The 27,530-nt window shown below is 48.2% G+C and overlaps 1 protein-coding gene across 2 annotated transcripts in view; it reads right to left on the bottom strand.

Moving 5' to 3' along the window:
• PAX7 (paired box 7) overlaps window positions 1-27,530 on the bottom strand; it is a 104,238-nt gene that overhangs the window by 1,628 nt on the left and 75,080 nt on the right. For both annotated transcript variants that reach the window (XM_075113827.1, XM_075113826.1), the window contains exon 8: window positions 3,048-3,294. In XM_075113827.1, coding sequence (XP_074969928.1) covers window positions 3,048-3,294 — 247 coding nt within the window. The remainder of the gene's footprint in view (window positions 1-3,047; window positions 3,295-27,530) is intronic.

The raw sequence follows: 27,530 nt of genomic DNA, 5'->3' as shown, positions 1-27,530 counted from the left end.
CGTTCCATCACCGGCATCATTAACACAGCTCCGGCCTTTGGGAACCGCAAGGACCACATTAATCTGGCGTCTCTGCTCCTCACCGGCTGGGACAGCACAGCCTGTGCAAGCGCTAGCAGGCTGGCGTGCTGGAAGCAAGCAGGCTCGGCACAGGGTGAGTTACCCGGGGCCGAAGCGAGGCCTGCTGGGGAGCACTGCTTCTGCAGGCAGCACAGGCTGAAAGGAGCGGAGTTAGGCAAGTGGAGCTGGCACGCTGGCTGGCACTCCTCGGGGACTGGGATCCTGGAGTAGCTTGACTCGGGCGCTGGGCTCTGTAATGCATTACGGAGTCTCTCGCTTCAAGGGGAGTGTACATAGGATTTGACCCCAAGCCATGGCTCTTGTCCAGACCTTATCAGCTTGGTCCCCATGTATTTCAAGTAACCACATTAAATAATGTCTTTGAGAGGCTGTAGGGAAAGAGGAGATTCACTCCTCAGGCACGCTGTGTGTGTGTGGCTGTGCCTCTGTTCCTGTTGACACCGGCGCTTTGGGAGAATTCAGATGGGTGCTTGGGGAAGGAGGGAGGTGAGCGGTCGGAGCCAGTCATCCTGCTCTGGGCAGCACCCAGCAAAATGGAAATTTGGTGGCAATCCCATCCTTCTAAAAAAACCACACTAAACTCCCACCATTGCTTTTTGTGCCAGTGGGAAGAGCTCAGAGGCACCAAGGTATCCCACGCCCGAAGTCAAAGACATGGTTTGTTGCTTTAATACATCAGAAGCCAAAATAAAACCAGAAACTTGCCAAAAGTGCGCTGGCTGTTTATTTGCTATGAGAGAGAAAGTGTGTCTGGTTTTGTGTTTCTAAAACAGAGAACAAGGAGAGAAGTGGGGAGGGAGAAATTCTCTGCAGGCCAAGTCCAAAGCCTACCAAAGCTACAGAGCTCATCTCTACAAGCGCTGCTTATGCCCCCTGTTATACAGAGCCTGCCCCCACCATAACAACCCCCTATTTTTATTATATTGCAGTGTTCACTAAAAAGAGTTTCGATACTTTTTTGCCACATCATAGAAGGAAGAAAGATAGTATCTGAACTGAACATCAATAAATGATCTTGTGGAGGTCACCTCACACTGAGTGGCATTCAAACAGCATTTGAAAAGAAGCAGCAAAGAATTAAAAAGCAGGAGGGATTAGAAGTATCTGCTAAAAACAACATGCACGGAGAAGGACAAGAAAAAGTGTTGTTATACCAAGGTCAACTTCATGTAAGTGATTGCTCTAACAGGACTAATTACCAATGAAAACTCTTTCCTCACACAGAGATTATTATAAATGGGGGTCATTATAAGAAAGGTTTATAGTGGACTTACATATTGCCTGTAAATACAAATACTGATACATATATGTGCACATATGGATAATTTGCTGCTTAATGTAGATCCCACCTTAGAAGAGCTACAGCTGGTTTGTGCTGCATCTGCCATGCAGCAGGGCACTGGCTTTGGCTGTAAGACGTGCCATCACGCTGGGTGTGACTCCAGCTCCCAGCACTGGGAAACAGCAGTACTGTGGATGGTGTGTGATGGTTTCTCACTTACCTTCCTTGTCTCAGCAGCAAGAATGCCTTCGTGACAAGCTACCTGCATGTCTCTGGGCATGGCACACATCTGGACTAACTCTTTCGACCACGGAAAACTTGCTGCTGAGCACAGACCTGGTGGCAGCCTGGACTCTCATGACTACTAACAGGAAAATGTTCCTGTTCTGAACTGAGCCCAGTGGGCTCTAAACTGGACTTGTAAATTGAATAGGTGTCCAGCAGAAAAGAGAGAGCCGTGGACAGAAATCAGGAAGGGGCGGCTAATAAAAGGACATAAATAGGGCTGCATGAGCAGTTTTTCATCCACACAAGGAGAGGCCCAAGCAAAAATTCCTGCAGCAAACCAAGACAAACCCTTCTTTCTCTTTCCTTCGCCTTTGCTGGTCTCTCTCTCTCAGAAAACGTAGCTCGTCCTCCTTATTTTATTTTTTACACACATGGGTGTGACTAACGTCTCGCCCAAGGGAATCTTTATTGGAAATACATGGTATTGGAATTTGTTTAAGATTTTTATCAATAGCACGTGTGTCCAGCCTCACATCCAGAAGCGAGGGGAAGGTCAAGGGGTCACAGATCAAACTCCCGAAAAACAAAAAAAGGAGGGGTGGGGGGAAGCTGCTATTGATCCCGTCTGCCGCCACAGCCGGTTCTCATTTAGCTGTAGAAGTTAAAGACATTAAAGGGCTGTGACGGAGAGGGGAATAAAAAGCCACAGCCAAATGGAAGGAAAGGTCACTGAGGACAAGCTATGGGCAAGCAGGAGCGCTCCCGGAGGAAGAGGATGCACCTTTAACCCTCCGCGGATCACTCTCTCACAACACCACACTTATTATTAGTTTAACACCGGCAGGTGAGCCCTTTGCCAGGCTTGCTGGTGTTTTTGTGACCCAACCATTCTGGAGGAGAAGCAGACCCTCCCAGGGTCCCTCTGCCTTTCGGCTCTGAGCTTTTGGTTCAGGATTACAATTCCAGCCTCGCTTCAGCTTTCATAGAACCACAGCCCAGTTGACAGGCGTTGGCTTAACATCTTCAGTAGCAAAATCTCTGGGCATGGACCCAGCCCTTACCTTCTGGAGGGCAGGGGGGGAAGCAACACATATAGTTCTGCATCACTAAGTGGTGGCATTAAAATCCCAGCTTTCCTTTGGCTGAGCAGGGTGAATGTGTTGTAGGGCTTTTGGAGAAGCAAGGCTTGGAAAGGGGGAAGGAAAGAGGTCTGGAAGTTGTCCTTCCTTTCTAATAGAAGTGTTTTACCTAAAATATTTTAATTGGGACTTTTGAATTGGACTGCAAGGCTGTGTGGAGCAATCTCCATCCATGTCTGCTGCGTAGATTCCTTTTTTCTCTCTAGGTGGACAGATTTCCATGGGAATCCCTTCCAATACAATATCCATACCTTCTTACATCCCCTCCCTCCCTCCTCCTGTTCCCTGTGCAGGGGGAATACAATCAGTGCACTTACTTTGTCCGTACTGTCCATATTGGTAGCCAGCCACTGGGTCCACACTGTAACTGGTGGTGCTGTAGGTGGGAGGGCAGTAGGACTGGGAAGTCGGAAGGCTGTCCACAGACTTGATGGAGTCGCTTCGCTGGCTGCAGCTGGCAGAGATGGAGTTGGTCGTGTCCAAGCCACCGTGAAGGGGAGAGATGGAGAAGTCAGCCTGGGGTTGCGGAGGAACCCCACTGGGGTTGCTCAGGATGCTCATCACCTGGAGGAACACAGGAGACAGCAGGTCAATGTCTGGAGAAGAAAGGGTACATGTGCAGCTGCTTTCATGCACACCAGGGAGAAACAGTCTACCTATAGTGGTGGTCTATCAGTACAACATACAATATCAATATAGGTTTGGCCAGGCTGGAGAATGAAAGCCTGCTTCCGCCAAATAACAACAGACACACCTCACAGTTGGCTCCTCTGATTCTAAAGCTTTACTTGAAAGACCTTAATAGGGATAAGTGAGAAATTAATTCACAGTACGCTCCATCTTTGGCCTTTCTTTGCTGACCTGCCAACAATGTCAGTTGTGCTGCTCAGAATGAATGCTGGAGAAAGGAATAAACCTGGGACTAACCTGCCCAACACGCACTGCCATGCACTAGCACTCCCTCCCTTCCTACGCACAGCCCTCACAGAAGAGGAGACACATGAGAAAGCGAGGAAAAATGCATATTTTCAAAAAGGGACGCTGAAGACAACCCCTTTCTTTGGAAGTCTGAGTGGGGTTTGGTTTGCGAAGGTTCCTGACCAAACTGGATGCAAAGCCCTTTCTGGCTTTGATGCAGATTCAGCTTTGGGGACTGACATGCCAAAGTTCTCTTTACCTTCCAATGTTAAAGGATAACAAGTCCTGGTTCGGCTCATTTCAATGTAGTGCTTGATTTGAAAATGTAATTAAATTTGCACACAAGCGATCTTCTTGCTTTGAGACCTGAAACAGATGAACTTACGATCTTTTTTTTTCTTCTTTTGCAACAAAAATGCCAGATTTGTTCCTGTGGGTGAGTTTGGGGTAAGCTGCTGCCTACAGGCCTTCACACGAGGACCCTGATCCTGCTAGCGCTTTAATGCAATTGCCTTCTGCAATCAGCAAAATTACCCCCAGGCTGCCAAGTTAAAAGTGTAAAGAGTTTGCAGAAGCGGGGCCGTGGCGAGGGAAGGAAGGGAACTCCTGATGCCGCTCGGTTGATCTCCGCAGCCGCCGCAGGCGTGCCTTGCCGTATTTGTGCTGGGGAAGGGCGGGGGGAGAGGGGACAGCCAGTCACCTCGGGGGGCCAGGCCAGCGCTCAGATGCCGAGCGGCTGAAAATCTCCGAATTTAGCATAACCTTATTGACATCAATTAAAGTGGCAAATTGGAAATATTTGGAGCCTGGCAAGTGGTAAAATGAGTCCTTTATCCCCCACCAGCGGCCTGGTGAGCTATTGTGTGGAGGATACATTCTCTGGAAGGACACAAGAGGGGTTGTATAGAGCGGCGTCTCCCCTTCCTGCTCACCCCGACACCTTCCCCATCCCCTCCTCCCTCACCTTCCTGCTGGAGCGGGGGCTTAGGCTGAATGACCAGCTACGCGCTGGCCTTTGCTTTCTAAAGCTTCTCCTCCCCCCGGAAGGACTCAGGAGTCCTGCAAAGACGCTTTCTCTTTATGTGATGCCACCTCCCGACTCAGTTGGCCTGAGATTCTTCCCAGGCATTTGTCGGGGAGGAGAATTTGGGAGCAGGGTTGGCTGGACCCCTGGGGAGGGCGAGGCAGTGGGGAGATACTGGGGAGGGGGTTAGTTAAAAAGCCTGGAAAATCAATCTGTCCTGACCACTGGGTTTGTCTGCAGTGTGGTACAGAGACATAGGAACGAGGTTTGAACAAGCTAAGTAAAAGCAGCGCAGTGGCAGCAGCATGGAGCTCCGATAGGGTTCATTTAGCCTCTCCTACTGCACTGAGCTTGGAGTTTGCTACTGGTCCCTAAAAGTTAAACCTAGCTTAGCTGCCACTACACTGCAGGGCAGACGGCACTCCAGACAGAGCCTAAATTACCTCCAGCTCTCCAGACCCTCTGGCCACAGCTTCTTAACCACAGTGATGAAGCCTCGAGGTACCTAGATGAAGTTGTTTAGCCATAGCGTTGTGCAAAATGTGCCTGTGGCACTCCCTGCCCCATGACAGCCCAAAGACTGAAAGGCAGGGGGATGAAGAAAGGAAATTGCATTTAAATATGCAAGAGAGTGGATTAATACGAGAATAGGGCTGTCATGCTTTTCTGTGTGGATGTAACATAAACCTCTCTGCCCCAAGGCTTATGCAGCAGGGAAATCATGGGAGTGCAGCCTGGAGGCAGGTTTTCCAGCTGCAAAGTTATTTGCAACCTTCCACTAAGCTGGGTCATGAACTTTGATCTGGCTCAGCTACGAATCCTCCCCCTCTGCCCCTCGATCCCGCCGGCTGCAGACAGACCTCATACCTTCAGCATCGTCTTAGCTGTAGGTGTTACAGCCTGCACCTCTTTGCCCTAATGGATATCTAGGACAGTCGCATATACAGCAGCCACGAGACATTATTGGATTTCATTCACAAGCAGAATCAGATGTTTAAAACAATAAACATCCTTCTTGCATGCACAAAACCACAGACATATGAATTATGAGTTATTTTTGGAAAGCTCCACCTCGGGCAGTGCAAAGCCAGGCCGTTTCGCCTCTCCTTGCCTGAGCTGTCCAGGTCTGGCAGTGCTGCCGGACTGTGGACATGCTGCCTGCAGCGCCAAGCCCTGCCGGTGCAGAAAAGAAATTGTGCGCTATACAATGAAGGGCAACTGGAACCACTCACAGACCAGAGGGTTTTCTAGTGCTCTCCCTCCTGGCCATCTCCCCAAAAGAGTCAGCTGCTTTGTATTACTCAGAGAAAATAAAAGGCTCTTAAAGCAAGCAGAAGTTGTATTAACACTTCCGCTAAGGCCCTTTTAAAAAGGAAAGGGGGATGTAAAGCAAAGTTGGTAAATGAAACCCAGATTCACACTCTTCCAATTCAGAGGAGTTGAGACTGAAGAAGACACTTGCGCAAATCCTACTAAAGGCAGTAATTGGCTTTAATCAGTCAGAATCAGGACTGATTTCTAATCCAGCTCTGCTACTCACTCACAAGGGCTTGTGCAAGTCACTTAAGCTAGGACTCAACTCAACTAACCTTAGCCATGTGAAGTTAAGTTTCTAGTCTCTGCTAATCCTCTAGAATCCCTCTGCAGAGAGACTGACACTTCTGAAGGACAATTCATCCCATCCTAAGACCCCTTTCTGAAAAAGACGGGCTGAATATCCCTCTGCAAATCCGTGGTGAAACATAAGGATGCCTATATTTCATCACAACGATACCAGGATGGTGAACGGATATGTAACTGAATGGAGGTTGGAGAGGGGAGATGCTGGAAGGAGGCTACAAGGCACATGTCTCTCCTGGATGCTCCCATGGACTGAGTGCTGCAGATGAGCCCTGACAGAGGCTGTGGAGCTCAATGGAGCCAGGAACCCCAAAGATCTCCATTCCTTCTTCAGCAACACTGACCGTGGGAAGCGTCTGCCTTTTCCAGGCACGCTGAGAGCAGTTTGGGGCTGAGCTCCCCTGAGACTCTGTTCACACAGGTTTATCTGAGGACAGCATCCAATCTTGCCCACCCCAGGACACGAAGGTATTAGAAATAACAAGAGAGAACCAGAGATTTCTATTGCCTCTTTGCTACGTAGCCACCCAGCACGGATAACCCTACATGAGCCCTCCAGCCTTGGCAGGCCTGTGTTATCTGGCTTCTTGTTTCAGCTGGATAAACTCATTTTCCAGGCAACTTTTGAACTTAGGAAAGTCTGGGGCATCTGGAGAAATCCCCTCCTCAAGAATGCAAAGTCCTTTTACCTTTTCTTTTTGACCTTGCTTTCTTATAATTTATTACTTCTTGGTGCATTATCATCACTAACTAAAAATCAATACCCACTTCACATCTGTAAGGTTTTATCTGGAGGGAAATCTGCTACCTGTCCATCACAGTGATTGACAGCCTTCCCTTTCCCCTCCCTCTCATCAGTTGTCTCTCTCCCTTTCCCCATCTCCTTTCCCTTCGCTGCTGTCCCAAATCAGTCACAGGCATGGCGTGGGCTTGCACTTCGGGGTAAGTCAATAACAGCCATGGTGCTAGGAGCCTTTGGCCCTGTTTCTACCCTTTCCGGAGGTCATTTGTCATGGGGAAGAGGGGGTAGGGGTCTTGATGTGTTGGGGAGACCAAGGTTAATCCACAAAGACCCTCCTGGATGAAAGAGCCAGCCCCCTCAGCCTCCTGCCGCTGACGCCCTCCCCACCCTCATCTCTGCAGCTCCCCCCTGTTCCCCCCCCGGGACGTTTCATCACTCTCTCCCATACTTTAAAAGAAGGGGAGTTAAAAAAATGTAATTAATTCCCTCCATTTCTGAGCTGGCCCTCAGGGCCTCTGGCCGTGGAAACTGTAGCAGGGGAAATGTGCACCCTTTATGATAAACGAATGCGGCTTTGGAAAGGGAAGTGCAATTAGGGCCTTCAATCTGTGCAATCAGGCCTTCAGATTTTAGGTTTGGGGCTTGGGGGGGCAGTTGGGTGTGTTGGGGGGGCAGGAGGGGCTCAAGGGACAGACAAGTGATAGGGACAGATACTGCTTAGGTAGAGAAGGGTGTGAGCACATCAGGGAGGGGAGAGGGAGGTAGAAGATAAGTTTCGTAAACAAACCTTGCAGCCGCAGATCTGGCTACTGCACCTCCCTGGTCTCTGTGGTCAGGAGCGCTACGGGAAATACCAGGGCAGTCCAGGCCGTGCTGGACAGCCTATATGCATCCTCGGAGTCCCCACACCTCCTGCCCTGCATTATCAGTTTGCTTTAGGCTTGCTAAGATACCCAGCCGATAAGAGACATCAGGCCCTGGACACAGCGGGTTTTATATCTACACTCAGTGATGCTACACTGCCCCACGACCAGGAAGGCATAGAGGTGGTGTAAGGAGATCAAACTCAAGCAAACAAAATGATGGGGAGGCAGGAGCCTGCAGAGAGCATTTTCCCGAGTGACCCCTGATTCTGTGGTGCCTCTGTTTCTGGACACCCAATTTGACACACTGCAAAGCGTCCAAAATCAGAGGTTGCCTTAGAAAAATGCTGCATTTAGAAACTGCTGAGCCTGGCTAAGTTCTGAATAAAGGGAAGACGTAATGATCTGCAGCTAGCTGAAGGGTGTTAAGTCCAGAGGAGCAGCCGGGAGGTCCCAAAGGAATGCAAACTGGATACCAGGCAGAAACCAAAAAGGGAAAACCAGAGGAAGGATCTCCTGGCAATATTTCTGAGGCTGTGGTGCTGCCTTCTTAGGAATGGGTAGAAATCGTCTTTCTTTGGGAAAGTCTGGAAATGTGATCAGTTGGGATATTTGATACTACATCAGGAAAAAAGCACTAGGAAATTCTCTGTTGTGAAGAGTGTTTGTAGGCGGAAATCTCTCTTTGTTTCAGCTTCTGAGGTGTTAACATTGACATGACTTCCTAGGGCATGGGAAGTCTGACAGGGGCCTGGTGGCCGTGCTGGGAAACATGCTGGATCTTACGGATTTACTAATGACAGGGACCAAGCTAACGAGTCACTCCGCGTTCCTCCATGAGGGCTTGGTTTCTCTGCCATTTGCGGTTGATTCAGCTTCTGCTTTGGGTAGGTCATGCTCTGTCCTCCAAGACGGTTTTAGCTACTTGGTGGGGACCCAGCTTAATCTTTTCCATCTTTATTTTGCATCCTGTTCAGCTAATCTTTTCCTTCTCTCTTGCAGAAGGCAACCCTTCCTCACATTAATGCTTTTTGATCTCTGTGGATTCATTTTCGCTTGGTGGGAAGAGGAAGAGTCGATTATTCTATACATACATTAAATGGAAACAAAATGAAGAGGTGACTGTAGGACTACTGAAAGCTGACGAAAGAGTTGGGAGGAGATAAATACAGTTTCCCCAAAGATCTCCACTTGAAAGGAGGATAAATATATGCAAATATGCCCCTAGGTAGGACTAAAATGACTTATGTAGCAATCACTAACACTGCACTCACAAAACCAAGCAATTAATTTTGAGTATTTTCTAAATCACTAGACCCAGCTGAGCTGTAACCCAATATGCCATACCAATCCAGTAAGTTCACCCATTAAATGTGATTTTGCAGTCAGGCCAAGGATCCAGGCAGTGCTTCACACTTCTTGCACCTAGAAAATGTCTGATCTGGGTAACTGCAGTCCCTTCCACCTAATGTCACTTCCAACTAAATTTTGGAGCCCGGGGAGCAAACTTCACATCAGCCTTCCTTAAGGGTAACTTCACTGACTTCAAGCACAGTCCTGATTCACACTGGCCTAAATGAGCAGGGGACTTAACTCTCTACTTCTGTTTTGTTGTGGGGTAAAGTTTAACAAACCTGACACTCCACTGCCCCAGCTTTACCTCACCTAGCCAGGTATTCATAATCCATCTATCAGCACGTTACTAGTGCTAATGAGAACAGTGTTACAAGTATGAGATAACACAATTTCACAAGTCCTTCCTGCTATAAAAGGACTCCAGGGCTGACGTGGCTGCTGCTGTATGGTGGTAATGTCTCATTTTCCTAACCTTCCCCACTCCATTGGAAAATATGTGGAGGCCAGTGAAATGCCTTTCCCAAGGCCACACGAAGTGTGTCAGAAGCAAAGCCAGGAAAAAAATGCAGTGTGCCTGAATTCTTTCTGGTGTGTATGGGACAGACCATACCAGATCCCTTCAAAGTGGTGAGAAACAGTTACTGTAGGCCTGTGCTTGAGCCGTGGGACAGTGAACAATAAACCCAGAAATATCATCAATGCCTTTCAGCGACTTGAAACATCTGAAGGATGTTTCAGCGCCATAGGGGAGTGGTCTAGGACACAGCGGGTGAAATGGAGATGAGCGTTTGTGTCCTAAGATGACCCTGTTCACTTGACGGATGAAGAACTGCCACACACTCATGATGGAGAGGGCTCGGGGAGATGCTGGGGATGAGATGGAGCTGGGGATGCAATGGTGAGCTGCAGCAAAGCAGACCAATGCAGGCTGCACAAGGGGAGGATTGGAAAAAAAAGGCGATGGGAAGTTATTACCTGATTGTTCAAGGCTATGGTGAGGTTCCACCTGGAGCACTGCATCTTGTTTTGGGCACCCTGCTTCTGTAGAGATGTACAAATTATGGAGAAGGTCTAAAGAATTAAGTTTCTAAGCTATACAAAAGAATGGGAAGGTCTTAGCTATAAGGATTAGGGAAATCGCTTAAGTCTTGATGGTGCGTGAAAGAGGAGCAGGCTCTTCTTGCAATGGAAATACCGTAAGGACATCAGAAGCACCACAGGGTTATACATCTGTAATTTGGAGGGGAGCTTGGGGGGAGGCTTCACTGTGAATGGCAATTACATTAAAAACTGCTTGAACTAGTAACATGAACCACTAGCCCTGGCATTAGGGCACCAGACTCAACTATCACTTAGATAAAAGCAGATGGGAAAGTTTTTTAGTAGTCTGGATAACCAGAGAGGAAACAAAAAGACATGTGTGCTAGTGGGGGCTGTTTAAGGTAAAGGGGAGTGCCAGTTCTATGGGCATCAGTTTCACTAACAAGCAAAATCAAGGGACATGAGCTCAGCCCTTCCAGAAAGGGGAGAGACACAAGCCAAAAGGCTAACAAGCACCTTGCCATCTTGAAACTGTCGAAGGGCGTTGATTTTCATGCACTGCTGAGTATCTCCCCTCTGAAAATGGGCAGTTTGTGCTTTACTGACCATCAACATCATTATTCATCTTGTGTTACCTAAGCATGAAATGTTTTTCCTGATTAAATTGGAATTGCTAAGACATATTATAGAGAATAACCAAAAGAAGGCCAATGCTTCCCAAGCATGCTGGTTGGCAAACTGAGCCACCCCATCCTCCTTATTTCTAGGCAATAGGCTGCATTAACAGAAGTTACCACAAGCAAACTCCACCCTGATGCTGTTTTTCCCTGAGAATACATTTCTCTGAAGGCCAAGTGAATACATTGGAAAGGAGAGTGTCCATCCCTTTGCTGAGGTATGGAGCATCTCTGGGCAACCTTACAGAGGGTATTAACTGCAGGAAGGCGACTCTTGCTTGCGGTATTTTGGAACTCACAAAGTCACCTGGGATGAGAAAGCAGAAAGGCACAACCATGGGAAACTGGAATTCCTAAACATTTCCAAACTAGCAGAAGGACTATGGTTAGATTTGGCTTTGGAAATGGGCTGGGCTTGTCTTTTCTTCTGCACCTATCTGTCCATCCTTGGGTAAGCTCAGGCATGCAGATGGCAGGTGGGGAACAAAAAGCTTTTGGGGCTTGGTGAGAGATTCAAAATACCAAGAGATAAACAAACACATACTGAGGTTTCCTGCTAAATCAGCTTGCTGTGCATCTGCCTGATGTGAATAATGCAGGGTGGGGACACCACACAGCACAGCTAAGTCCCAGCAAATTAAAACTGTTTTTTAAACTTCTGCTATTCCTCTTTTCAGCAGCCCCACGCCAGCAGAGGCTAACAAAGACAAACCAAAATTCACAGAAGGGTCTTCTCTTCCCCTCCTCCCTTTCCATTTCTCTCCCTCATTTTATTTTTTTTTTCCCCGTTTCTCAGCTAAGCTGATCTGTGCTCACTCACTATCACAACCCCCCGCGGACACTGGTAATGGAGTGCGGGTGCTGACTTACTGCTTCAAAACAAGATTTCCTGAGATCCTTTGAGTCCGCTCCACGCCCCCCCTCGCCTGCTTTTCTCTCTCCGTCTCTCTCCTTTTGGAGAGTGGAGGGGAGCCTCTATAAATGTGAAAGGAGCTGCACTACAAAGAATCCCCCGAGTGGCATATCCCAGCCCCAGGCGAAGCTGCTTGGTGCACTGATAGTCCTGCGTATCTGCTCTAGGACTCCTCTTTCTCTTCCCCTCCCTCTTTCTCTGATCAATCAAGGGCTGTAATCAGTTAAGGTCCAGCTTAACTGCACTGTAAGATACACCAGTTAAGCAAAGCCAATGCCTCCAGGGTTCCCATCATAAATACGGAGAGGTCATGGGGAGATGAAATAACCCTGATAAGTTCAGCAAGTGCAGTGCTAGCTAGGCTCGCCCAAACACTTAATAACTCGAGCTGGCAAAAGAATGGAAGAAAGGAAAAATCAGAAGTGCTTCCTATTGCCACCTCCTCTGCTGCTTGTTCGCTTGCTCTCTCAGTTCCCTGCTTTGCTGGGGGGCGGGAGGGGGAGGCTCGGTGCATTTTTTAAGGTGAGGGTTTCTCTCTTCAGCTCACCCTAATGAATGAACAACCCAGCCCCCGGTCCTATCTGGGAGTGCCTCAGCTCAGTTTCGATCTTTTGAGGCTACCACAGGGATGATTTTTTAAAGTCAGGACCTCTTTTTCCCCTCACCCATAGGAAAATCACAGCTCCTGAATCCAAGGAGTGCATTTTGCAGCCTTACACAGTGCCATGTGTTCTTCCTTCTGACTTCTCTCTGCTGCTAGGGAGCCCTGTGGTATTTTCAAAGAGAGGGAGCTGCTTGCTTTTGCCAAACATGAACCCTAAAACCCTCAGAGGATCTGAACTTGGAGATAACGGATCTGCATCCACCAAGGTGCAGAGTCTGCTGGTGTGGAGGCATTAGTGTAAACAAATAGGAGAAAAGAGATGAAAGTGGGGATCCTTGCTGAAAACACTGGCTTTAACAGAGAATTACCCTTACAGCTAAGATGTTCTAGCTCAGCCACCTCTTCCCCTGTTTTGCTCCATATTAAGGCTTTTACTTTCTCTCCAGAAATGTCCATTCTTAGAGACTGCCCAGGGTAAAACCAGCCCTTTGTGTTCATTAGTTGCAATCACCTTTACACTAAGTTCTTGCTGTGCTGGATCCAAACAGCTTTGAGTTTCATAATGCACTTCTTGAAGAAGAGGCTGAGGACACTTGGACTGTAGAGGGGACTTTCCTGTGCAGGACAAGCTACGGCCTGCTTCCATTTCTGAAACCCCAGAGCTCATTTCTGCCCCTCAGATGTGAGAAATCTGGCAGGATTCAGTCACCTTCAGATCCACCCCCAAATTCTACCTGGTCTTAAACCCGAACTCATGACTCTAGCTGAACACAACATGAGGTTTGGACCCAAACACCACTGCGTCGGCTCCCAGCTAATTGGACATTGGCCCACCAGGCATTACAGATAGGGGAAAAAAACATGTAGGATTTATTAAAAATGATGCAGACACACAAAGAGCACAACAAAATCTTTAACCAGAAGCGATAAGAAAGCCCTAAAGGATTTGAGTTTAGATAAGTATCCCTCTTTGAGTCCTCCAGGTCTTTAAAAGCTATTTGGACTGGAGTTTTCCTGTGGTGTTATAGGTGCTTACTTAAGCAGGGGATGAGATTAATTCTTCCCTGGGTATTTTGGCACTACTGCACCTGGGGTCTGCCAGGGAACCGCTCAAACCTCAGTAAGTTTGCAATGATGATTCGAGTAGCCATCACAAACAGGTGAAGTCTTTGAACAATGAAGTATGAAACTAGAAGCTTCTGGGCTAACACATAATTAACTGCACTCCCTTCTTATTTGTCTAGCACAATTTGATTTTGGTTACGTCTGATGATACTCCAAAATAAAATATTTTTTAGAATTATAATATGAAGCCACCAAGAAGCAATCTCGAGCACGAGAGTAGCGAAATGCCTATTTTTAAAACCTTGCTTTTGTTATGAACATCATTTACTGCCTTGAACTAAGTGATTTTTAAGAAGAAAAAGATACACTGATGACAGGTAGCTGTCTGCTGGCAAAGCTGTGTCTGCACCAAGGGAAGGGTCATTACCTCATTAAAATTAAACCTCTTCCAAATGAAAACAGCAATACATTTACTAAGTGGGTATGTAAACCAGCACGTAGCTTGCTCTCCTGTACAAATGCAAGCAAAGAACTTTATACATTAACCCCGTAACTCCTGGCTCAGCTACAAGCTCTCTTTTATGAAAATATCTTGATCAAAAGCCTCCAAAAAATGGCACATGCTGTAATATGCTGAGTGGAGTTGTGCCCCTTGCCAGTCCTCCTTGCTGCAGGGCCAAGGGGAAGAGTGAAGGTACCACACCCTTGGAGTACTTGAGCAGAGTTTTTAAGGCATCTCCTCCATGCAGAAGTTTAAAAGCATACAAGCCACTGCTGATCCAGAGATAAATGGTGGAAAAGGGATTAGAGATACTTAGCAGAGGAGAGGGAAGACTCAGGAAGGGCTGATTATTTTAAAGATATGACTATTTAAAGATAATGATTGCATAAATTTAATTAATGCATTTTCATGCTGCAAATGGCCGTTTTGTAATTAATGTATCTGGCCTCGCTAAGCATGGGAGATCACATCTCCCAGCCCCCCCTCCCCTTCCCTATTCCCCCCTCCGCCTCTCATTTAATGAAAGACAGAAAGCAGATGACAGAAACAATTTGTCAGCCAGTACGGGTGTCAGATGCCTAATTGGTTGCGCTGAGTTAGTGGAAAGTAAAGGGGGAGAGGGTCGAGGCTGGGGGGGCTCTTTCCTCTTTATCCAAGGCTTCGGGGCGGGTGTCTGTATTGGTGGGGGGGAGCGAGGGGGCGAAAGTGTTTCTTGTTAATTGATGGAGATTAGGACACAGATTGGCTGTGGCAGGGACTGGGCAGTGACAAGAAGGGGACAGGAGAGGCTGGTTAACACCCGTGCAAACAAGCTGCCATATCTCACAATACGTTAAGTCCAGGCAGCGTTGACAACATCAGTGGTTATCTCCTGCATTCCCCACTCCCGCTGCACCCTGGTACCTCCAGTCACAACTGCTGAGGGAAGAGCTTAGTGCACGGAGCAGCAGCCCTGGGCATGGCTCTCCCCTGTTTGGTCTGCACCCTCCGGCTTAGAGAGGAATCAAGACCTTGACAGGAAGTTCAGGAGCCCAGGGAAGGGGTGCTGCACATGGGAGGACACAGGGCTCAGGCCATGGGCAAAGCAGAAAGACCAAAGCCCAAAACCAAGAACACTTCCTGAGTCTTATTTGCCCTAAGCCTTGCCCTGGGTTCAGACTACTGTGTCAATGTTAGCACCTAAGAGATCCTCAGAAAATCTACATGTGCTGTCTCCTGTCCCTGCCCCACTATGAGACTGTTAAAAAGTGTAACATTAAGCAAAACTGGAGTTAATATATGTACCAGCTGGTGCCTGAGCTTTGTGGGTGCATTTGGGTCACCGATAATAAAGCCTCCATCTGATTAATTCTTCCCTGGTCATTATGCAGAGAGGAAAACCTCCTGCCCACACAAAAAGGCCCAGGGGTCTGGAGCTTTCTCCACTGGGGAGCTGAGCCCCCTGACCTCCAGCGAGAGCTGAGCATCCCAACCCTTCAGACACCCCCCACGAAAGCAGCAGGACAGAGCATGTGCTATCCGAAGTCACACCTATGTAAAAAGCAGAAATGTGTCTTAGTTCTGCAACATTCTTCTTTCTTCAAAGATTTTTGTGACCTACTTTAATGTATTTATCAACAGCACTGGGCAGAGCCAGGCTGCCACCTCTCACCTTACTAGCGGTAAAACGAGCCCAATAAAGGCTAAAACTTTAGACAGTGCAGCAATTTATGGGGGAGAAGGAATTTGAACATCCCAAAGCCAAGGTTGATGTCCTCATTCCAGCCTTACCTCTCCTCTTCTAATAAGTTAAGCACAGAAATGAGGGGAACTTCACAACAGTGGTGCTATATGATACTAATGGTTTAGTGTATCTATAGGCCTTTCCCTGGAAGACAGAAGAAGTCTTACACAGGTGGGAACAGTTTTATCAGCTCTGTTTCACTGCCACACGCAAAACAGGTGATGGGTGGAGAGGGATGGTGAGGAAGAGCTGCGAATAGAAAATGTTGAGTTTCCATCCTGGGCTCTGATCGCACTTAAACACGCAGCCTGCAGTAATGAAAAGACTACTAAACTTCTGCATTATATTACAGGTCCCTCTATAAAAGGTTTACAAAGAGTTGACAAGTGACAGATACATGTTATGAAAAAGATAAACAACATTTTCTTTTAGATGAAAGAAAGCCTTTCAAATAGCACAAATGAAAATGGAAAGGAAATGGGTGAGGGATGCAAGTGCAAATACAAACTTTTGATCGAAAGATCAAAACGAAGTAAACCACTGCAATTTGTAACAAAAAGATATTGAAAATAAATATCCAGTTGCGACATTTTTGTCCCCTTGTTATAAAGAGAGAAAAATAAGCTCTTCAGAGAGTGTTGAATGAAATGAAACCATTTTGTTCTTTCCAAAGTGTCCCAACAACCCATCCCCTCATCCACAGTGATCCCAGTTATCCTTTCCCTGCAGGGTGAGCATGTTACAGATACACAACAGGGCTTGGCCGTTTATCACTGATGCCATTCCTATGGCTATTTATTTGCGTTACAGTGACACAGAAGTGCTGCCTTCAAGGAGGATGTCCCACTGCATGAGACCCTGCACAAAAAAAGAAATAAAATCCAAAAGCCCCAAAACACTGGATATTTCAGATCTGGGGACTGGCTGCTCCCCTCGGGCCTGGCTCTCTCTCAACTCCCATCCCAAGAAAGCAAACCCAGAGGAAGAAGAAAGAGGGGGAAGGCACCAGATTCCTGAATCTATTCCCCTGCAAAGTCAAGAGAGAAGAAGCCAAGTCTGGTCCAAATCTAAGAATGAAAAAAGAGCCTAAGGTGCTGCAGATAAAATGGAGGAATGGGAATTAATGATTAATCCCTTCCAAAAATTAACCATGCACAGGCACTGAAGTACTACTCAGCAGTTACCCCTTCCACAAACACAACCCCCACATACCCTGGCACAGCCCTTCAGACTCTCGTGCACACCTGGCTTTTTCCTTCTGCTTTGTAGAACACGAGTGTGAACCACTGAGCGGTGGAGCTCTGCTAGGGAGGAATATGGTCTATTGTGTATTAAATGCTAAATGATTACAAGCACCATATTGGCTGAGAAAAAAAGCAGGCTGTGGTGAGTAGTGCCTGTCACGTCACCGCTCCGGCTTGGCAAATAAGTTCTAATGCACAATTGGTATTTATTAGATGACATACAACAACTGTCTCATTAAATCGGGGCTTGAGCGTGGGCCGGAAGTCTTAATTTAAAGTGTCACCAGCTATTGAAATCAGATGGTTTAGGCAGAAGCGGAGTGAAGGGGAGAGAAAAAAACTGGGGCCTAAAGAAGTAGGAGACAGCCACTGGTCCTAACCCACCTTTGGAAATGGGTTGCCATTTCCATGCTGGTCTGGGCACTGGTTCAAAGAATATTTGTTCTGCATTTGCTTTCTCTACGTGCACTTTCAAAGTCTCCCCCTAATAAACGGTTGGGCACCTTTCTGTGTGTTTTAAATGCAGCATCGAAAGCAAAGGTTAATGCTGGAGATTGCATTCCAATTGAAAACGCGGCAACCGGTAAATTTGGTTTAGAGTGGAAATGCTTGAACTGCTGTAGATGGGTGGCGGGTGCGAAAGCGTGGGGAGAGGGGGGTGGGAGACGCTCCCTGCGCCCCGGCTCCTCTCCGGACAAAATTAAATTTCAAAGTTTAATGACTTGCGAAGGGCGCTGGATTAAAAAGCCTGGTCTCTGCGCTGCCAAAACTGAAGCAGTGCGACGAAGAGAGAGAGAGAGAGAGAGAAAAAAAAAATCCCACCAAACCCAAAACGTCAGGGAACAGAGCAAGTGAAAAATGTCAGGGCAAATTGCTCTTGACAGTGTTAATATCTGCACCTCATAGCAATAATTACATGTAAATAAATAGTGAAATAGCTCTCAGCTGGAGTCTGTACTCTGAGTGCAGATGCCACTAACAGCCAGCTGGGGACCTTTCGCTCTTCGACTGCCGTTTTCCCCCCTTTCTTCCCTCCCTCCCCCCGTTTCATCTATGCCAGAGCTGAGAGAGCAATTGCTAGCGACTGCAGATCTGTTCACAGCCCTCCCCCCTTTCTCATGGCACCGCTTCGCTCCCTCTCCCTGTCACCCTCCCAGCCAGGGGCTGCTGTCAGCTGTCAGGGAGAAGTAGCTTGCTTTTAGCCCCTTGCCAGGGGAAAACAAGCTTTACTGGATTCACCTCTGGCCATCGCATGAGTAAAGCTGAGGGGATGGGAATGGCGTGGCTGACTACCCTTCCATCTCTGTGGGCACCTGAAAATGTCAGGAGGGATGGAGCTATCTGTTTCAAGCACTGGGATTATGTTCTTCTTATCACCAAAGCTGTCTATATTTCAAAAGGACACCTTAGAACGTATGGTTTGGCATCAGGATGCAAAACGATGCTTCGTTCCCACAGGAGATGCATCTCCCACTGCTATCAGTACCATCCACAGAGATTTATAAGCCTGAGCTGGTGCCTCTAACACTTGCCCAAGCACAAAATGCACTTCCACAAACCCACATTGCTCCTTCCAAGCGCCTCACCAGAAAACTGCCGTGGCCCAAGCAAAGGAAAAAAAAAAAGCCACTGTGCCATCAGCATTGCTGGTGAAGGTGGGCTGGAATCAATCGGCACCTTTCCTGGTTCCCCAGGCTCTGGGGATTTGATGGCAGCCTAAGAAATCACGAATGACACAGAGGGGGTGAAATCTATCCACTATTTACCATCAGATCCAGTGTGAGCCCTCGAATGAATATAGTAGGAATGAAATCCAAAACAAACAAAGCAGTGCTTCACTCAGTGGAGAATCAATCTGTGGGACTCCTTGCCACAAGAAGCAATGGATGCTAAGCTGCGTGGATCGGCAAGAAGGCTGGATAAGTACTTGGAAGAAAGGTCCACTGAGGACAACCAGACAAACCACTTGTCTTAAGGAAGTCCCCTGAGATGAGAATCATGAGAGGCCAGGAAAGTGCCCTGTTGTTGATCCTCACAAGGAGTCTGCCATGGCTGCTCTCGGAGAGGACCCACTGGGCTAGGCAGAGCTTGGCCCCAACCACTGTCATTGTCAACAAGCTCTCAGCAGCTCCAAGGGAAGAATTCCCATCATCTGTCTCCCAGGCGCTCGGCTAACATGGCTAAAGGGCTGTGGGCGTCTGAGTGGGGAGGGCGGAAGGGAGGACTCCAAAGGACTGAAAATAAACATACAATTGCATACAAATATGGAACTCCTAAATATGGAAGCACTTTTACAGAGAAGGCCTTTTGGGCTAGCAAAGAGCCTTGACAAAATCTCGGGTTTCTGCCTTACATTTAAGCAGGATAAAAACCCTGTGCCTTCATTTCTAGCCTTGGAGGTAACAACCTTCCCTGTGGTACTGTGAGGAGAAACACATCCCAGGATGAGGAGATGCTCAGATATTACGATGAAAGTCTTAGATAAAGTTAAGCTCATTATTTTAGCCCTATTCTCTTCCACTTGGTCAATTTATCTCTCTGTGCCCTCAGTTTAGCTCCCAGACCTACAAGTCAGGGTCTAATTGTGAACCATAGGGCTCTGCTACCCATGCAGCAGCCCTGTGGTGCTTACCCCAGAATGAAGCGAACGGAGCTGGCGTGTGCCCGACCCCGCCACCAAAAGATGCCATGCTCTCACGCCGGCACAGCTCACAAGCCACTCCCTGATCAGCATCACTCCGGGGCCAAACTACTAGACCAAAGCAAATGAAAAAAAGAAATAACCTGTCACCGATAGGGGGGAAACATTCCTACTGAACCACTGCCTTGCGTAAGGGAGAAAAGCTTTGAGGCCTTTCCTTTCGGCTAATGAAATTCACAACAACACCCCACACTGCAGTGAGCAACAAACACAGCTCCATTATTTGGAAAACAAATATGTTCTTTAGAGCTTCCTGGTTGTCAAACACCTTTTTGTTTAGCTCAACAACTAATCCACTTATCGGAGGATAAAGCTGCCAGTGAATCACCAGTATGATAAAAGCATGCACAAAATTAGCAAAAATTTGCCTATGGCTCCTGCACATTTAACAAACACCAGCTAAGAGAAAAATTATTCCTTTTTTTTTTTTTTAATAACTGAGATCCCCAGGAGAGATTCTGTCAGATAGCAGCTTTTATTTTGCTTGCAGTTTTTTTTCCTCTCTCTCTCTCTCTCTCTCTCCATCTAACCCAAGCACTGAGGCTGGGAGATGCTGGGAGCTGATATCAGATCCACGGAAATTGGCAGCATTTGAATAAGCAAGAGATGCAGCTGGGCAAAATTTTAATAAGTTGGGTTTTTTTATAAATAAAAAAAATAGTGCTCAGGCATTGGCTGCTTGCTGAGGACCTCAGCACTGCTGGATGCTTTGCTGCTCACAAGGTGGTAACACCTATAGGGTGCTGGATTTGCCTTTCCCTGCTCTTCAGGGTGTTCTGCAGCCCTGTGTGATTTTAGCCTCTCTGCATTCCTGCAGGGCGGATCCTGGCTGACTCTCCCCATTACATGGATGGGGAAACCACTGCAGACAAGAGTAAGTAGTTTGCCAAGGTTGGGCAATGAAGTTAGCAGCAGGGCACATGAATCTCATGGCTTCCAGTTCTCTGCTGCCACGAACATTAAACCACCTTCCCTCTCTTGAGCTCTTCCACTGAAACCTTCAGCAGGACCTGGCAGAGCATTTACTGCGTAAATGGGATTTACTTACTCCCTGAAATTCACTCAGCTATGTAAAACCTTGGAAATTCTCCAGCATGGATGTGTGCAGAGATGTTCTGCTGAGATTTCTAGTATTTCTGGACACCATTATAAACCAGCAGGTGTGAAAGAAGGAATGAAAAGGAGGGAACGAGAACTCCTTAGACATGGACTCTAGCAAAAGGCTTGTTCCGATAAAGACAAAATAAGTATCTCCATAATCTGTGGCATCAATGAAGAGTGATTCAGTTTTCCTGAGGTCTGACTCATTTCCCGAAGCTCCCTGTCTGTCTGCACTCATCATATAGAGCATGTAAGGTGACTAAGCCCCTAATAGAAGCGTGTTAGTTAAGAGGAATGGATTTGGGTGATATTCTCTCTTTGTTACCTTTCCATGACAACAGTCTGAAAGGGAGAATCACCATAGTGTGACCATGCTGCCTTCGAGATTACCAAAGCCATGCCACTGTAGCTGTTACTGGTCAGGAGCCAACACAAGCTGCCTGACGCACTTAGCAGCAGCCAGACTTTGCACCACCTAGAGCTCACAAACCTCTTCAGAGCCCGCCTCCAAGGCTTGAGTCAGCTCAGGTGATGAGGATGCTCCCTTGCTCCCAAATCCTTATTTTCCTGGACCATATCAACCTCAACTGGACATTTGCATCACTGTAGATTAGTAAGAAGACGCAGTTAGTTCAGAACAGCGCCACAGCAGCCAAACTAGAACTGGGGTCTTTGAAGGTTTCTGGCTGTACTTTCTAAGTACGCGTCTTTACTTTGAAAGTACGGCCAGCACAGTGAGCACTAGAGGTGAAGATCTGCAGCTGCACCAGGCCATGGTCCCATTGCAAGAGCCTGGATGGAGAGAACATAATGCATTCCAATATTCTCCTCTTTCCCCCCCCAACTTTGCCTGGGCTTGAACGGGACCACAGCACATGACGACGGCAGCATTTAGGGGAGCTGGGAATTAATCAAGAGGCACCCACCTGTCAGGCTGGTATCTGGAACTAAATGGAAACACTTGCTTGTGCTTGACCTCTCGCCCTCCAGACAAGCCTGCAGCTCTTGAGTGGCTTGAGAAACCCTCTCTCAAGGACGGCAGCTCTGAGACCCCAGGTGAAATAAAGCAAGGGGAGCAGGCAAGGAGAGACACAGGAGCTGGCTTTCGAACAGTGGGGGAAGGAGCAAGAGGCTGTAGCTGGACTGGTAATCTTCTTGCATGGCTGGGAGAATGTAGCTGGAGAACTGGTGTAATGACATGGATGTGATGGGAAAAACCAGAGCGCACAAGGCGCTGGCCAACAGGCCAAGAACAAGAGCTGTCTGAGGCTCAGTGCTGTAGGTAAAAGGGACTGGAGAGTAAAAGACACTGGAGATATTTAAAGTCAAATATCCCCCTGACTTTCTATATATCCCCTGGATGGGGTTTGTGTTGGGTGAGATATATTTGATACGTCAGCGCGTGCTGATTAGCAGTCCGGCACATGTTTCAGTGTTAAATCAGCCTTTCTTGTAGTTAATGGAGGCCAAAACTCTTTGCTGACGACTGTTCAAACAGTGAAACCTAAGGCAATGCTAACTCTGCTAAACAGCAGAAGAAAGCCCTGCATGCATGCCAAGGGATTCTGAAATACCAGTCTTAAGGTACAGGATTAAGATCTTAGTTTTTAAAGCGATGTGGGGCATTTGCTCTTTAAAATGCATGAACAGATTGTAAGCTGATGTAAAATGGCTCAGCCACCCTGGTAGCATTGACCTCAGACACAGATGATGTGACCAGACCCTAGTTCTAACTTTCAGATTCTTGGTTTTAGGACTTCTGGGGTGTCTGTGTAAACACGTGTGAGACAGGAAAGGACAAATACTTCAGGAAAACCATCTCTCTCCACCTGCCCCAATGCTGAAGAGAGAACAGTACAGAACAAGACCTGAGCCAACAGTGCAAAGGGGTTAGGACATCTTACACCAGCGGCCGCATCCTACAGTTCCCATACTTCAACAAGTGCAAGGCAGTTTGCCAGTACAAATTACTCTGATGCTTCTAACAGGCATCCGTTACACCTGTTTCTTCCTCATCTGAAATAAAACCCCCTCCTTTCCTTGGCCCGAGCTACTCAAGTATTGAAGCTACTGAGAGCCTGAAGTCTTGCCTGTGAGAAACCAAAATACTGGGGAGTCAGTTCCACCAATGGCCCCTGGATCCATATGGTATGGACAGAGTTTATACTAGAAACCTGCTGGAGCTGGAATGTAGACCCTAAAATTCTTTGCATGAAAGATGCCACTTTATAGATGGGCATAGAAATGAGGTGGGGAAAGGGGAATGAACATTCTTGGGAGCTGGGCAGAGACTGGAGCTAAGGAAGCAGCTCAGAGTGAGGAATTTATTTGCTTTCTGACTTATAATGAGCCTGTGGCCTAGAGATGGGAGCAGAAGGACAGAAGTGGCTGCTACAGAAACCAAGAAAACATTTTCTGCAACTGGTCCCTGCTTCTCCTTCTCCATTGCTCCAATCAGCGATGAGTAAAAGCCCTGGGGAGAGCTCAAAGCCTCTGGTGTTGTACAGAAATGTGCATTCCCTTGGGCCAAAAACCTGGAGCTACAGATTTTGCAGCAAGCAATGCTTTTATGGAGTCTCATATGTAGGCAAGATCAGGAAACAGCACAGATCCAGCCAAGGATGCAAAAATGTCTGGGACACAGCAAGTAGCTGAACTGAACGCCCTAGGAATACCAGTCCTATCTGACGCTGAAACCACCTTGCTCCCTAGGAGAGCAGAAAGCACCGTGAAATCATGCCACAAACTAAGAGGGAGCAAATTCCTTTAGAAGCAGAACCATATCCCTTTTTCACTGCAGTACCACTGACCACCTACCGCCAAAGCTCTCCTGCATTGCTGACCTGCTCTCACCAGTGCTGTTCATTTTTAGGGAGCCCTGTCCCCCCTCAAGAAGCAGTTCCCAGGCAGCCTCGGCATCTCCTCCTTCTCACTGCAGCACTCAAGTCCCACGGCAGGAGCTGGCACCCACCCAGGGTGGCTCCTGCCCTGTCTGCTGGGCCGGAGCAGGGCACAGAGGTGCTATTACCAGCACGCGTGGCCCGGAGCTTCATTAGAGCTGGAAGACCTGTGCTTCTGACAGAGCTGCTGAATCTGGTGTTGGCTTTTAGGGTCGGGGAGACCCCATGTGGCTCCTAATTCGAGGCTGGATTTGTGCTCAGCTGCACACTCTAATCGCTAATTAAAGGTTTGCCATCATCCTCTAGCAGCTGTTAGTGTCCTACAGGTCGATCCCCAAGCAACACTCTGCTGAGCCAGAGCTGCCGATTGAAAAGTTCATTGGATGGGCAGTGTCCAACCCCCTTCCCAATACACCCGGGTGTTTATTTCCTCATCAGAAAAGGGTTGCAATGTCAGACAATGCTCTGCTTTGCACCACCTCTTCTCCCCTTCTTGCAGTCATCCCCCAAATATTTCTTGCTTTTCCCCTCTCGTTCTTTTTTTTTCTTTCTTTTCTTTCCTCCTCCCCTCCCCTTATTTTTTTGAACAAAAAAAAAATGTTATTTTGTGCCTCCTGAGCCTTGCCGGCTGGGCTCGGTGTCTGTATCAGCTGGAGGAGCTTATGTGCCTCGTCTCCTCGGATTTAGACTGAAATTTTGATTTTCTGCCGCGCTTAGATAATGTGGAAATCCTGTTCCCCGATATTTACTGTTTATCAGCGCAGCACAGCGCAGTTCTGGGGGGAAGGGAATCTCCCCCTCCGTGTGTCCCCCCTCGCTCCCTTCCACCCCCCATCCTGCGTGCTAATGGAGTTTGACTTCGGAGCAGACGCTACAACAATAGCCTAATTACGGTGAGTGGAGGGGAAGAGGAACTCCCTGGCAAAGAGGCTCTGTGTCGCTGGGGTGAACTCTGATCCCTGTCCCCATCACCTGAGCCAGCAGGAGCACAGGGCTTATCCTGCCAGGGATAACTAAGCCGTGTCCCCCTCTGTAGGCCCATTACTAAGCCAAGCTTTGTCACCTCAGGCGGACACCAGGTCCCCTCCAGCTTTACAAAGTTGATGGGGAAGCAGAGGAACACGGTGAGCCACACCACATCTGCCTTCCTCCAGCTCATCACCTGGACTAAATGGTCCTGTCTGGTGTGTCCAAGCCAGGTGGTCCTCAGCACCATGGTCTGTGAAGACACCTCCCTGTCCCTTCCACATCGTGTTTGTCCTGGAGGGAGACTATCTGTTTGGGGACACCCCTGAGAGCCCAGCTGCAAGCACAGTCCCCTTCCAAGGCATGTATCCTGCTCCCCCATATGCCAATACGCATGCCAAGTCCTGCATCCTTCAGTGAGGATTAGTGTCGCTGAGCCCTTGCAAACTCATTCTTGCAAGCAAGCCAGAGGCGAGAAGGGAAAGGGGGGAACACTTACCTGCGTAAATGACATGAACTAGGCAAGAAAAATAAAACTATGATAAAAAAATCTGGGGCTCAGCAGCAGGGGAACAGCTCTAAGGACCACTTAAGTGGCCAGCGGTGCATAATGCCTTGCTATTAATGAGGCCGGCTGCCGATCCCTAAAAGGATTGGTTATTGTCAGATAATGCACAGGGCTTTCTCTCCCCCCCTCAGCCCCTCGTGGGGAAGGCAGGCATTTCCCTCTGGTTGGGATTGAGCTGAATAATGTCCCGGCCACCTGCAAATGTGCCGGGCTTTCTCTGCCACTGCATAATTAGAGGTGGCATTGGGGTAACGTGGCAGGGTAACACAGCATGTAGAAAGGAGGGAAAGAAAAATGGGAAAAAGAGTTTGGTTTTTTTTTAAAAAAAAAAAAGAGGGGAAAGGAATGGAAAGGGAGACAGGAAACATGATAAAGCTCAGCCAGGCGCTCCCTGCTCGGCTGTTCTCTGTGCAGCTTGGCTGTTGGCTGGCTCTTCTGGTTTAAAGTGACTCCGCTTCTTATGGAAACGGAGAGGCGGTATTAAAAAAAAAAAAACCAAGACACAGAGAGCTTCCTTATCTCATGGAGACAGTTGTCAGGAATCACTTTGACTGAGTCGTTTTGTCTCCATGCTTTTTTTCACTGTCAAGCAGGCCTCAGGACATGGATCAAAGGAGAGGCGCCGAGCGCTCGCTGAAACTTCTGATCCCTTCTCGGTACAGACGCGCGAATGGCAGACAGCTCTCCTCCACATCAAATGGAAGGAGAGAGGAGAGAGAGGAAGAAGGGAAGGGAGAGGGAGAAGAAAAGCTGGGAGAGAGACAGAGAGAGAAGAGGCTGTGAGGGGCTCGCTCTGCCGCTTCGGATCTCAGGGGAAAGACAACAGCAGCCTCCTCTTTCCCTCTTCCCCGCTCCCCGTTGGGAGCGTTCCCGCCACCAGTGTACCTCCAAAAGGGCAGCCGGAGGGAGGTGTGGGGCATGTAGCACCACAGATATTTCCCCCAGACTAACAGGTGAGCTCCCCACAGGGCCTGCCTCAACCCAGGCTTGGCCCCATACATTGGTGGGTCGCAGACCAAGCTTTGCACTGAAGCAAGAGTCATGGTGAGAGTTCCCACCCGTGTGGGCCGCTCAGGCATCCCTGTTTCAGCTCTGCCCTAGCTTGGTGGGTGAATTCCTACCCCAAAACAACCCCCTCGGTGTCAGCCTTGCCTCTTTCCCTTCAATCCCTCAAGCCAATCCCTGTGATTTTCCTGTATCTGCTTGGCAAGCAGCTCCCCACCCTTTCCCCTATGTGGCTCACGATTCCCTTTCAGGTACTTATTCCCTGAAATAAGATCCCCCTCATCTCCAAACTGGATAGGCTTAAGGGCTGACTCCAGCTTACTGCAGCGAGCTAAGACCCTCTGCACCTTTGATCAATTTACTGCTCACACACCCCAGACCTCGCTAGGATTTCTGATCTTCAGCCCCTGCTGTAAATTGATCTTGTGCACGCCTGTCTGACGGAGGCAAGAAGCTGCTTCTTGCAACAAGAGGCCTTGCCGCATCCAAGCCATCTTCCCTTGCATCCACCACTGTGCAAGGTGGAAACCCCCGCATGGCACGCACCCCACAACATGACAGCCCCCCATTATTTATCTGTTGCACACACGGCTGTCTCTCCTCTCCTTACGCTCTTCTTATACTACAGAAGCCCCTGCACAGTCCTGTAACCCCAAACTGCCAAAGCATGTATTGCACAGCCATATACTTCTTCCCCCTCCGCACACGGTGCTTCAGGAGAGCCAGCAAGACGAACACACTGCAAGTTGACACAATACCCAAACTCCCTTCCATCTCACACAAAAGAACAGCACAGCATCCCTTTAGGGTGTTTCCCCCATACAGCCCTCCTGATGCTTTGGGGTCTAACAGCTCTTCCAAGCAGCCCTCCAGGATGCTCCAGAGACAAATACAGCCCCCAAAGTCCTCCCTGTCCTCCAGCCCCAAACGTCCTGTTACAACCTTTGCCCCAAGACACTGCAACCTGGCCATCAGTGATTCCAGCAGCTGGCTGCCTCTGGGATGGGGGCAAATGCAAGCTTCCTGCACTGCTAGCACACATAGATGATGAAGTGAACAGAAAATAAACCTTACTGAACAATGACCCCTTTCAAAGTGCATCCATCAGCTTTGGGGAAGCTGGAGGTCACGGCACATCCCCCTCACACGGCACTATGTGAGCGACGCACAATCCTGCATCCACCTTCAGCATTTCCTGAGCTGGGGCAGGCTTGAGGCTCGCAAGGAGACCCCTCGGATACCTGCAATACCTCCCACCTCCTCTCCC

This window comes from Phalacrocorax aristotelis, chromosome 19 (genome assembly GCF_949628215.1).
Source record: "Phalacrocorax aristotelis chromosome 19, bGulAri2.1, whole genome shotgun sequence".
NCBI classification, from domain to species: domain Eukaryota; kingdom Metazoa; phylum Chordata; class Aves; order Suliformes; family Phalacrocoracidae; genus Phalacrocorax; species Phalacrocorax aristotelis.
Note: the sequence above shows the minus strand (reverse complement) of the source record. Positions and strands in the feature narration are given on the sequence as shown.